We start from the raw sequence: 12,500 nt of genomic DNA on the forward strand, positions 1-12,500 counted from the left end.
TCGGTCTATTCCTTCGGTCGGCCCTTGCGGCGGCCGTGCGCGGTGCTTCGGATCGGTCGGCCGGTCTTCCCGTCCCTCATGAAGTGTTCGCGGCCGCGCGCGCGCGGAGTTGGATCGGCCTTACTTGGTCCGATCCTTCGCCCTCGCATGTTCCGTGGGCTCGGTCCCGTCCTGTTCGGTGAAATCTTTGTCCGCTCTGGTGCGTCCCTGTGGGTTCCTTTGTCGGTTTTGCGGGTTCGGCCGGGCCTTCCGCGCCGGCCCGTCGGCTCGCTCGGATGGGCCCCGCGGAGTTGGCCCACGACGGAGCCGGCACGCTCCTTCCGCTGGTGCGGCTCTCGGTCTACGCCTCCAGCCGGCCCTTGTGGCGGCCGTGCGCGGCGCTTCGGTTCGGTCGGCCGGTCTTCCTGTCCCTCACGAAGTGCTCGCGGCCGCGCGCGCGCGGAGTTGGATCGGCCTTACTTGGTCCGATCCGTCGCCATCGCATGTTGCGTGGGCTCGGTCCCGTCTCGGTGAAATCTTGGGCCGCTTTGGTGCGTCCCTGTGGGTTCCTTTGTCGGTTTTGCGGGCTCGGCGCCGGGCCTTCCGCGCCGGTCCGTCGGCTCGCTCGGACGGACCGTGCGCAGGTGGTCCCCGACGGAGCCGGCACGCTCCTTCCGCTGGCGCGGCGCTCGGTCTATGCCTCCGGCCGGCCCTCGCGGCGGCCGTGCGCGGCGCTTCGGTTCGGTCGGCCGGTCGTCCCGTCCCTCACGAAGTTCCTGCGGCCGCGCGTGCGTGGAGCGGGATCGGCCTTACTTGGTCGGATCCGTCACCCTCGCCTGTTGCGGGGGCTCGGTCCCGTCCCGTTCGGTGAAAGCTTTGCCCGCTCTGGTGCGTCCCCGTGGGTTCCTTTGTCGGTTTTGCGGCCTTGGCGGCGGGCCTTCCGTGTCGGCCCGTCGTGGGCCCGCTGCGCGTCCGTGCGCGGTGCTTCGGATCGGTAGGCCCGTCGTCTGGGTCCCTTACGAAGCTTTGCGCGACCGCTCCTTTGTCGCCGGTCCCCTGTTAGGGCTGACCGAGCCCTCCGTTCGCCCCCTGGCCCGTCGCATGGGCCCCCGGCGCCTCCGCGGCGCCCCACCGAAAACTGTCACGACGCGCATCCAGCGCCGACGAGGTCGCAGGTTACGTGCGGCAGCCGGGGGGCTAGGCCGAGCGGCGGCGGGCCCGCCCACGGACGGGCGCGGGGAGGAGCGCAGCCGGCACGCGGCGCGGAGCGGCGGCGGCATGCCGCCGGGCGGCCGTCGGCTCAACCGTGCCCGAGTCCCGCGGGCACCGCGTCGCCCGGCCGGCGCGAGCGGCGGCGGGCCCGCCCGCGGACGGGCGCGGGGAGGAGCGCAGCCGGCACGCGGCGCGGAGCGGCGGCGGCATGCCGCCGGGCGGCCGACGGCTCAACCATGCCCGAGTCCCGCGGGCACCGCGTCGCCCGGCCGGCGCGAGCGCACGAGGGCGGGAGGCAACCGGGCGGCGCCTGCGGAACCGGATGCGACGGCCGGCGCGGCACGGCCCCGACGGGTCCGCACCGAAGACCAGCGCGGTGCGGATCGACCGCTGATGAGGTCAGAGGTTACGTGCGGCAGCCGGCCGGCTGGCCCGAGCGGCGGCCGGCACGCGACGGGGATCGAGCGGCCCCGACGGCTTGCAGCCGGGCGGCCGACGGCTAGGCCGTACCGGAGTCCCGCGGTCGTTCGGGCGAAGGGGCGCATGCTGCGGGAAAGGCCTGCGGCGGCGAACCGTCCGCCCGGCCGGCCAAGCCTTCCGCGGCGGCGCGCACGTGGCGGCGCGGCCGAGATGACCGAGCGAAGCCCCGGCGATGGGCGGCGCGCACGTGTCCGTGCGGCCGAGATGACCGAGCGAAGCCCGGGCGGCGCCCGCCGTGCGCCCTGCCGGATCGCGCCTTCCGCCGGCGCGCAACGCCGGTCCCGCGTTCCGGCCGCGGGAGAGGCCTGCGTCGGCGAACCGTCCGCCCCGCCGGCCGAACCTTCCGCGGCTGCGCGCACGTGTCCGTGCGGCCGAGATGACCGAGCGAAGCCCCGGCGACGGGCGGCGCCCGCCGTGCGCCCCGGCGGATTGCGCGGCCCGCCGGCGCGCAACGCCGGGCCCACGTTCCGGCTGCGGGAAAGGCCTGCGGCGGCGAACCGTCCGCCCCGCCGGCCGAACCTTGCGCGGCGGCGCTTACGTGTCCGTGCGGCAGAGATGACCGAGCAAGCTCCGGCGATGGGCGGCGCCCTCCGTGCGCCCCGCCGGATCGCCTGCGAGCGGCGAGCGTCCGGGCGGGCCCCTTTCGCAACTTCCCTCGGTACTCTAAACACCCCTTGCCTCTCGGTCTTCCCCCCGACCCTCTCGGTATTTGCTCGGATATGTGCATGCATCGTCCCTCGTCGCCTTCGGTTATCCTCCCCGGGGTGGGCTTTGCGCCGACGCGCCAACGGGGTGGTAGGGGGGCTGCAGCCGCGGCCGCCGCGTTTCGCCATCCGCGCGTGCGCCGCCGGATCCGAGTGGAGGTCGCGGGCGACTCGTCGATGCTTGTACTAGGGGCGCATGCCGGCAGCCCCCCGCGGGGTGCGGGACCCCCGATCGGCGTGCGAGGGACGGGCGTCCGGGCGGGCCCCGTTTCCAACTTCCCTCGGAACATTAAAACCCCCCGACCCCCTCGGTCTTCGCTCCGGCCCTATCGCTATTGCTCGGATATGTGCATCCACCGTCCCTCGTTGCCTTCGGTTATCTACCCCAGGGTGGGACTTGCGCCGATGCCCCGATGGGGTGGCAGGGGTGGGGCTGCCGCGGCCGGCGCGTTTCGGCATCCGCGCTTGGGGGCTCGGACCCGAGTGGAGGTCGCGGGCGGCTCGTCGATGCCTGCACCGGGAGCGCATGCCGGCAGCCCCCCGCGGGGCGCCGGACCCCCGATCGGCGTGCGATGGACGGGGGGAGGGGCGGGCCCGGTTTGCAAATTCCCTCGGTACTTTAAAATCTCACGGCCCTGTCGGTGCTCCCTCCGGCCCTATCGCCACTGCTCGGATATGTGCATCCACCGTCCCTCGTTGCCTTCGGTTATCTACCCCGCGGTGGGCTTTGCGCCGATGCCCCGATGGGGTGGCAGGGGGGCACGCTCTAGGCCGTGCCACGGGGCGCGGGCGCCGGCGCCGTACGTCCCTCGCGGCGGCCGTGAGCGGCACCTCGGCTTGCTCGGTCTGTCCTCCCGGGACGCGCGACCCGTGCGACCGGGACGCGCGACCCGTGCGACCGGGACGCGTGTCCCGTGCGACCGGGACGCGTGTCCGGGCCGTTCCCGTTTGCAACGCTCCTCGGTACTTTGGAACGCTTGGGGTGGGCTTTGGGCGGATGCCCCGCCGGGGTGGTAGGGAGGGGGGGCGGCTGCTGCCGCGGCGGGACTTCCGCTCCACTCCGCACAAGTCCGTCGCCTCGCGGCGGGCGCGCCCGGCACCGTTCGTCCCCGAGGGAGCCGGCACGCGCCCGCCGAGGCCCCGGCGCATGGGCGCCGCCGCCGGCCGTCCGCGCGGCGGCCGTGCGCCGGCTTCCTCCGTCGGCCCTCCCGGGATGCGCGACCCGTGCGACCGGGACGCGCATCCCGTGAGACCGGGACGCGTGTCCGGGCCGTTCCCGTTTGCAACGCTCCTCGGTACTTTGGAACGCTTGGGGTGGGCCTTGGGCGGATGCCCCGCCGGGGTGGTAGGGAGGGGGGGCTGCTGCTGCCGCGGCGGGACTTCCGCTCCACTCCGCACAAGTCCGTCGCCTCGCGGCGGGCGCGCCCGGCACCGTTCGTCCCCGAGGGAGCCGGCACGCGCCCGCCGAGGCCCCGGCGCATGGGCGCCGCCGCCGGCCGTCCGCGCGGCGGCCGTGCGCCGGCTTCCTCCGTCGGCCCTCCCGGGATGCGCGACCCGTGCGACCGGGACGCGCATCCCGTGAGACCGGGATGCGTGTCCGGGCCGTTCCCGTTTGCAACGCTCCTCGGTACTTTGGAACGCTTGGGGTGGGCCTTGGGCGGATGCCCCGCCGGGGTGGTAGGGAGGGGGGGCTGCTGCTGCCGCGGCGGGACTTCCGCTCCACTCCGCACAAGTCCGTCGCCTCGCGGCGGGCGGGCCCGGCACCGTTCGTCCCCGAGGGAGCCGGCCCGCGCCCGCCGAGGCCCCGGCGCATGGGCGCCCCCGCCGGCCTGTTGAAGACCCTCGCAAGCGCCACCGTCGGGGCCTTCAACCAAGGGGAAATACCGGCCCGGAGGAGGACCACGAAAGGACATGCCAAGGTATGAGTTTACTATTTTGCTTGGAAAGCATTGGCCGAAGCCCATTTACGCTTGGCCAAGCCTTGGCCAAGCCCCTCCATGCTTGGCCTAGCCTTGGCCAAGCTCTTCTCCACTCGGCCAAGCTCACCCATGACCGTGCCCAACCAAGGCCGCGCCCGTGCCCACGCTCGAGCGCGCCCAAGACATGCCCAAGCATGCCTCAGCCCACTGCTGGGCGCGCCCAGGCCATGGCTGGGCGAGCCCAGGCCACAGCCACACTCAGGCCACGGCTGGGCACGCCCAGGACACAGGCCGCGCGCCCAGCCGCCCGCCCGCGCGCCCAGGCGCGCGCCTGCACGCCCAGGCGAGGTTCGGGCCAGCGAACCTCGCCGCTGACCGCAGGGCCCGCGCGCCCGCCCGCGCGCCCGCCCGCGCGCCCGCCCGCGCGCCAGGCCGCGCGCCCGCACGCGCGCCCGCCCGCGCGCCCGGCCGCGCGCCCGCCAGCATGCCCGGGCGAGGTTCGGCCCAGCGAACCTCGCCGCTTGCGCGCGCGCCCAGGCGCGCCCGACCGTCCCTGCGCGCCGCCTGCGCGAGCGCCCACGCGCGCCCGACCGGACCTGCGCGCGCGCCCACGCGCGCCCGACCGCCCCTGCGCACGCCGCCTGCCGCGCCTCGGCGCCCGTGCCGCGCCCTGCCGCACGCCTGCCGCGCCTCGGCGCCCGTGCCGCGCCCTGCCGCACGCCTGCCGCGCCCACGCGCGCCTGCCGCGCCCCTGCCGCGCCCCCTGGCGCCCTGCCGCGCCCCCTGGCGCCCTGCCGCGCCCCTGCCACGCCCCCTGGCGCCCTGCCGCGCGCCCAGGCGCCCTGCCGCGCGCCCAGGCGCCCTGCCGCGCGCCCAGGCGCCCTGGCACGCGCCCAGGCGCCCTGCCAGCCAGCCTGCCGCGCCCAGGCGCCCTGCCACAGCCCCCAGGCCGTGCCATAGGCCTGCCAGCCCCCTGCCAAGGCCCCAGCCGGGCCAACAGCCTTTGTCCAAGGCTTGCCCATGCCTTGGCCAAGCCTTTGGCCCTCCTCATGCCATGAAGACCCCTATGCCTTGGCCACTCTTGGGCCACTTGGGGAGCACTATAAATAAGAGGGAATGAGGCTCTTTTGACCATCTTACATCTTTTATCTTGCATCTTAGCACTTGTTGTATTTCGGCCTTAGTGGCTTGGGAGGGACCTTGTCTCTTTGTATTCGGTCTTGGGGTTTGTCCAAGACTTGGGTTAGGGGAAACCCATCATAGTTTCCCTTAGATATTTTGCTTGTAAGCTTCATTTTGGGAAATAGAATCAATCAAGCGTTCCTCTAACTTTCTCCACAAATACTCTTAAGTTTGATTGTTTTCTTCTCAAGCCAAGGGTCGGGTCAAGCTGCAACCAGTAGACCCTCCCCTTGCCTTGATTCCCTCGGCTACTTAAGAGCTTGGCACACCGCGGCACAAGCTCCACTACCTTGGCGTTACCCGATCGGCCCTTTTCCAACAACTTTAAGGCATCCGCAAGGTGCACACGAGCAAGACTTGGTGTGGTGGCTTGGGGGCCGAAAGCCACCCTCCAACATTGGTGCTTTCATTGAGAGACTTCCGAGGGAGGTCTCTCCAAAGAGGTAACGCCCTTGAAACCAAGAAATTTTCAATACGGGGTGGAATTAAGGAGTACTACTTTCTTGCATGCTTAGAAGTGAGCCTTAAGATTCCTACTACTTCTTGCACTTAGACTTTCTTGTTGTGAGTGTGGGAGGGTAAACTAGAAGTTCTTTACTTGCAAGTAGTACTTAAATTTTGGCACTTTAAATTCCTTGCTTGCAAAAGGGAGTGAGAACATTTTTGTTGTAAAGAGGACGGTTTGTTCTTCTATTTTGCTCATCATAGGGATAGTGCCAACGGGGAGGCTACTGGTAGTACCCGGCGCTATTTGACCCAACTATTCGGTGTTAGGGTATAGAGGGACGGCACAAGAGGGAGGCTACTGGTAGTACCTCGTGCCCTCCTAACTACACCGGGTAGGGAGCAAGTAGAGCAACAACACGTTACTCTCGGGTTGTGAGGCTTATTTGTTGTAAACCATTGTTGTAATTGGAGTTGATTGAGTGGTGTACCTTTCAAAAATATATATAAGAAGGAGGGTCGGTTCATCCCTTGGGTGACGGCCAAAGGAGGTTTGGAGGTGCATTTGTAGAAGCAAAACAATGGAGTCGGGAGCTAATTCAAATTCTCACCATGCTCGGCTAGAGGCATTGGAGGGGAGTTCGGCCCACCTAAACCGAACCCTTGAAAGCCAAAATCGAACCCTAGAAAATCTATCCAATACCCTAGCCGGGATGAATGCTCACTTGGAGAGGTTAGAGAGGAGGATTGGAGAAAAAGAAAGAGAAAGAGAGCATAAAAGATCAAATGATGAGGAGCCATGGTCGCACGCCTCACGGCGGGGTCATGGAAGGGATGAGAGGAGAAGTGATGCGGAAAGCCTACGAGCTAACCGAATGGAGGAGCTAGATCACCGGAGGCCTCGGAGGAGAGGAGGAAGAATTGAAGCCCGGGGGATAGAGATTGAGAGGTGGATAGAAGAAGAGGGACCTAGCCATAGTGAAGAGGGGAGTGAACCCGAGGGAGATCCATTCCATGACCAAAGGCCTATAGGCCGGAGGAACTTCATGGAAGGAAGAAGGAGGAATGAAGACTATGATGAAGATTATGCTAGGGGCCCAAGACACCAAGATAGAGGGCTAAGAAAACCGAAGATTGACTTTCCCAAGTTCGGCGGTGGTGATCCTTATGAATGGATGGACAAAGCCGAGCAATATTTTGATGTCTATGAAGTACCAAGGAGGGATCGGGTCACATTAGCTAGTTTCCATCTTGAGGGAAGAGCTAGCCGGTGGTGGAGGTGGATCCGTGACCTATATGAGAAAGATGGCAAGAGGCTTGGGTGGACGGCCTTCGTGAAGGAGTTCATGTCACAATGGGGGCCTTCTCCCGTTGTGAATCATCATGGCCAACTCGCCAAGCTAAAGCAAGAAGGAAGAGTGCAAGCATATATTGATGAGTTCCGGCTCCTACAAACCATGGTGAGTGGATGGTCGGAAGAAGCATTGTTGGGCACTTTTCTTGACGGCTTGAAGCCTTGGCTTGCCAAGGAGTTAAAGTTGAAGCAACCGGCAAGATTACAAGAAGCTATGAGGATGGCCGAGATCTTGGACCAAAGCTATGGCATGGAGAAGAAAATGTCCAAGGAAAGCTTCAACAACAAGGCCTCTACATCACTACCACCGAAGGGGCCTTGGAAAGGGAAAGAAGAAGTGAAGAAGTACAAGGAGCGGCCTCAACATGTCAAGAAGCTTTCTAGAGATGAGCTCCAAGACTACATCAAGAAGGGACTATGCTTCAAATGTGGTGACAAGTGGAGCCGGGGCCATCAATGCAAAACCGGTCAAGCTTTCCTTCTAGATGTGGGCTCCGAGGAGGAGGAGGCTACCTCGGAGGCTTCGGAGGAAGAAGATGAGGAGGAGCAAGACCATGGGGCTGATTTTAGCCCGAGAGAAGAAGAGGCCGAGCTATCCTTGCATGCCATGTCCGGAGTACAAAGACCGTCCACCATGCGTTTGATGGCATGGGTGGGCAAACATGAGGTATCTCTCTTGGTAGATAGCGGTTCATCCCATAATTTTATCAACTCCGGAATAGTGAAGAAGGTTGGATTGAAAGGGGCGACCGTGGAGCCCTTTGAAGTAAAGGTCGCTAGTGGGGAGAAGCTCAAATGTCAAGAGGTGGTAAGGGATGTTCGCATGAATATCCAAGGAGTAAGGGTCAAGGCCGACCTACATGTTCTTCAACTAGTCGGCTTGGACGTGGTGTTGGGCAATGCTTGGCTCAAAGGCTTGGGGAAGGTGCTAACCGACTATAGCACCATGACTATGGAGTTCAAGCTTGGAGGCCAAAAGAAGAAGTGGACCGCCATGAGCAACAAAGAGGTGCGGTCTTGCGAAGCCAACATGATAGAAAAGCTATGCAAAGGAGGAGCTTCTTGCTATGCCATTGTGGTGACCGGCCAACACCAAGAAGAAGACAAGAAAGAAGATGAGTTGGAGGGCATCCCTCCAAAGATCCGAAGCTTATTGGAGGCTCACCATGATGTTATGAAGGTACCCACATCTCTCCCACCTCCAAGAAGCTTTGATCACCCTATAAGATTGAAGAATGAAGCTACACCGGTGAGCGTTCCACCCTACCGGTATGCTCATTTTCAAAAAGAGGAGATAGAGAGACAAGTGGAGGAGATGTTGAAGCAAGGGTTGATCCGCCATAGCACAAGTCCCTTCTCATCTCCGGTTCTACTTGTGAAGAAGAAAGATGGCACATGGAGATTTTGCACCGACTACCGGGCCTTGAATGAAGCAACTATCAAGGATCGATTCCCCATTCCCACGGTGGATGAGATGCTTGATGAACTACATGGTGCAACGGTCTTCACCAAACTTGATTTAAGGGCGGGGTACCACCAAATTCGAATGAAGGAGGAAGACATTCACAAGACGGCATTCCGGACACATTCGGGCCACTACGAATATCTTGTCATGCCATTTGGCCTTTGCAATGCTCCTTCCACATTTCAAGCTACAATGAATGAGGTATTCCGGCCTTACTTGAGGAAGTTCATGCTAGTATTTTTTGATGATATCTTGGTCTACTCCCACTCTATGGAAGAGCATGTCAAACATTTGGAAGTTGTGTTATCCATCTTGGAGAAGCACCACTTCTACATCAAGCCTCCCAAATGTGCCTTTGCCCAAAAGGAGTTAGAATATTTAGGGCACATCATATCGGGAGAAGGTGTGAAGGTGGACCAAAGGAAGATTGAGGCTATGGTGGATTGGCCTCTACCCAAGAACATCTCGGCTCTTAGAGGGTTCTTGGGATTGACCGGGTACTATCGGAGGTTTGTGAAGAACTATGGGTTGATTGCTAGACCTCTAACTTCCATGTTGAAGAAGGGAGAATTTGAATGGACTCCGGAGTCGAGAGAAGCATTTGACAACTTGAAGAGGGCCATGACTCAAACACCGGTCCTAGCACTTCCGGACTTCTCTATTCCATTTGAAGTCTACACCGATGCAAGTGGAGATGGCATCGGAGCGGTCCTTGTGCAACAAAAGAGGCCCCTAGCCTTCCTCTCCAAAGCCTTGGGCCCCATGAAGAAGGCGTGGGGAACATATGCAAGGGAGCTACTAGCATTGGTGCATGCCGTCAAGGTATGGAGGCCCTATTTGCTTGGGAAGAAGTTCACTATTATCACCGATCAACAAGCATTAAGGCATCTTTTGGAGCAAAAAATTGTGACCCCGGATCAACAAAAATTCTTAGTCAAACTACTTGGCTTTGAATATGACATTGTATACCAACCGGGGAAGGAGAACAAGGTGGCGGATGCACTATCAAGGAAAGAAGGAAGCCCAATGCTTTGGGCGGCCGAAGGAGAAGAGCCTACTTCCATGGCTCTTAGTGGGATCGAATGGAGGATTTGGGACCAAATCCGGGAGGCAAACAAGCTTGATACTTGAGCCTTGGAGATCAAAGAAAAGATTGAAGCTTCAACCGAGGGGGTGGCCAACTACAAGCTCAAGGAAGGACTCATCATCTACAAAGGGTATGTCTATGTACCTAATGTCCCTAATTTGAGAAGAAACATCCTTGATCATTTTCACAATAGTAAGGAGGGTGGACACTCGGGTTGGTTTCGCACTTATATCCGAGTTAAGCACTTCTTCTATTGGGAGGGACTTAAGGCCGAAGTCAAGGCATTGGTGGCCGGATGTGAAATTTGCCAAAAGATCAAGTATGATCCAAGGGCACCAATGGGTCTTCTTCAACCACTCCCTATTCCAAGTATGATTTGGGAAGACATCTCTATGGATTTTGTTGAAGGATTGCCTACTAGCAAAGGGTATGAAGTCATCATAGTGGTAGTGGACCGACTAAGCAAATATGCTCATTTCATCCCCATCAAACACCCCTACACGGCCAAGTCGGTGGCTACATCATTTGTGGAGTCGGTAATCAAGTTGCATGGTGTCCCAAAGAGCATAATATCCGATCGGGATAGGGTATTTATGAGCACATTTTGGAAAGAATTATTCACACTTCAAGGGAGCATATTGAAGACAAGCTCATCCTATCATCCTCAAACGGATGGGCAAACGGAGGTAACCAACCGGACCCTTGAACAATATTTAAGATGTTTTTGCCACAACCAACAATCCAAATGGGGAGAGTTCATTGTTTGGGCCGAATATTGGTACAACACTACCTTTCATGCATCTATCAAAACTAGCCCATTTGAGTTAGTTTATGGGAGACCACCTCCGGGTTTGCACCGACATGAGAGGGGGACGGCCAAGAATGAAGAAGTAGAACAAACATTGGCCGGAAGAGATGAAGCTCTAACCAATGCAAGAAGGGAGCTCAAGAAGGCCCAAGAAAGAATGAAGAGGTATTATGACAAAAACCGAAGAGAGGTAACCTTCAATCCCGGAGATTTTGTTTATTTAAAGTTACAACCTTACACTCAAAAATCTCTCAAGAAGAATTTTAGCCACAAACTCTCTCAAAGGTTTTATGGGCCATTCAAAGTAGTGGAAAGAATGGGAGAAGTAGCATACCGGTTGGACTTGCCCACTACTTCATTGCTACATCCGGTCTTTCATGTGTCGCTACTCAAGAAAGCGGTGGGTGACCCTTCATTGATAGAAAAAGACTTACCCACCTATGATCATGATGGAAGATTATTACTCCAACCCAAGGAAGCCATTAAATACCGCATTTGGAGGAAAGGGAGAGAACGAAGAAAAGAATGGCAAGTCTTAATCTCATGGGAAGGTATGCCAAAAGAAGGGGCCACTTGGGAGAATTATGAAGAAATGACCCGGCGATACCCACATTTTATCCTTGAGGACAAGGATATTCTTCAAGGGAGGGAGAATGTTGAAGACCCTCGCAAGCGCCACCGTCGGGGCCTTCAACCAAGGGGAAATACCGGCCCGGAGGAGGACCACGAAAGGACATGCCAAGGTATGAGTTTACTATTTTGCTTGGAAAGCATTGGCCGAAGCCCATTTACGCTTGGCCAAGCCTTGGCCAAGCCCCTCCATGCTTGGCCTAGCCTTGGCCAAGCTCTTCTCCACTCGGCCAAGCTCACCCATGACCGTGCCCAACCAAGGCCGCGCCCGTGCCCACGCTCGAGCGCGCCCAAGACATGCCCAAGCATGCCTCAGCCCACTGCTGGGCGCGCCCAGGCCATGGCTGGGCGAGCCCAGGCCACAGCCACACTCAGGCCACGGCTGGGCACGCCCAGGACACAGGCCGCGCGCCCAGCCGCCCGCCCGCGCGCCCAGGCGCGCGCCTGCACGCCCAGGCGAGGTTCGGGCCAGCGAACCTCGCCGCTGACCGCAGGGCCCGCGCGCCCGCCCGCGCGCCCGCCCGCGCGCCCGCCCGCGCGCCAGGCCGCGCGCCCGCACGCGCGCCCGCCCGCGCGCCCGGCCGCGCGCCCGCCAGCATGCCCGGGCGAGGTTCGGCCCAGCGAACCTCGCCGCTTGCGCGCGCGCCCAGGCGCGCCCGACCGTCCCTGCGCGCCGCCTGCGCGAGCGCCCACGCGCGCCCGACCGGACCTGCGCGCGCGCCCACGCGCGCCCGACCGCCCCTGCGCACGCCGCCTGCCGCGCCTCGGCGCCCGTGCCGCGCCCTGCCGCACGCCTGCCGCGCCTCGGCGCCCGTGCCGCGCCCTGCCGCACGCCTGCCGCGCCCACGCGCGCCTGCCGCGCCCCTGCCGCGCCCCCTGGCGCCCTGCCGCGCCCCCTGGCGCCCTGCCGCGCCCCTGCCACGCCCCCTGGCGCCCTGCCGCGCGCCCAGGCGCCCTGCCGCGCGCCCAGGCGCCCTGCCGCGCGCCCAGGCGCCCTGGCACGCGCCCAGGCGCCCTGCCAGCCAGCCTGCCGCGCCCAGGCGCCCTGCCACAGCCCCCAGGCCGTGCCATAGGCCTGCCAGCCCCCTGCCAAGGCCCCAGCCGGGCCAACAGCCTTTGTCCAAGGCTTGCCCATGCCTTGGCCAAGCCTTTGGCCCTCCTCATGCCATGAAGACCCCTATGCCTTGGCCACTCTTGGGCCACTTGGGGAGCACTATAAATAAGAGGGAATGAGGC

General features: G+C 62.1%; 1 protein-coding gene across 1 annotated transcript; it reads left to right on the forward strand.

The window, feature by feature from the left end:
- The first annotated feature begins 5,315 nt into the window (after positions 1 to 5,315).
- On the forward strand, positions 5,316 to 9,870 carry LOC149752181 (uncharacterized). Its single transcript, XM_089925974.1, has one exon. The coding sequence runs from the start codon at positions 6,502 to 6,504 to the stop codon at positions 9,868 to 9,870; it is 3,369 nt and encodes a 1,122-aa protein (XP_089782100.1). The 5' UTR covers positions 5,316 to 6,501.
- The last annotated feature ends 2,630 nt before the right edge of the window (positions 9,871 to 12,500 follow it).

This window comes from Phoenix dactylifera, chromosome 10, assembly GCF_051530095.1.
Source record: "Phoenix dactylifera cultivar Ajwa chromosome 10, Ajwa_hap1_PhDact_Kaust_v1.1, whole genome shotgun sequence".
NCBI lineage: Eukaryota > Viridiplantae > Streptophyta > Magnoliopsida > Arecales > Arecaceae > Phoenix > Phoenix dactylifera.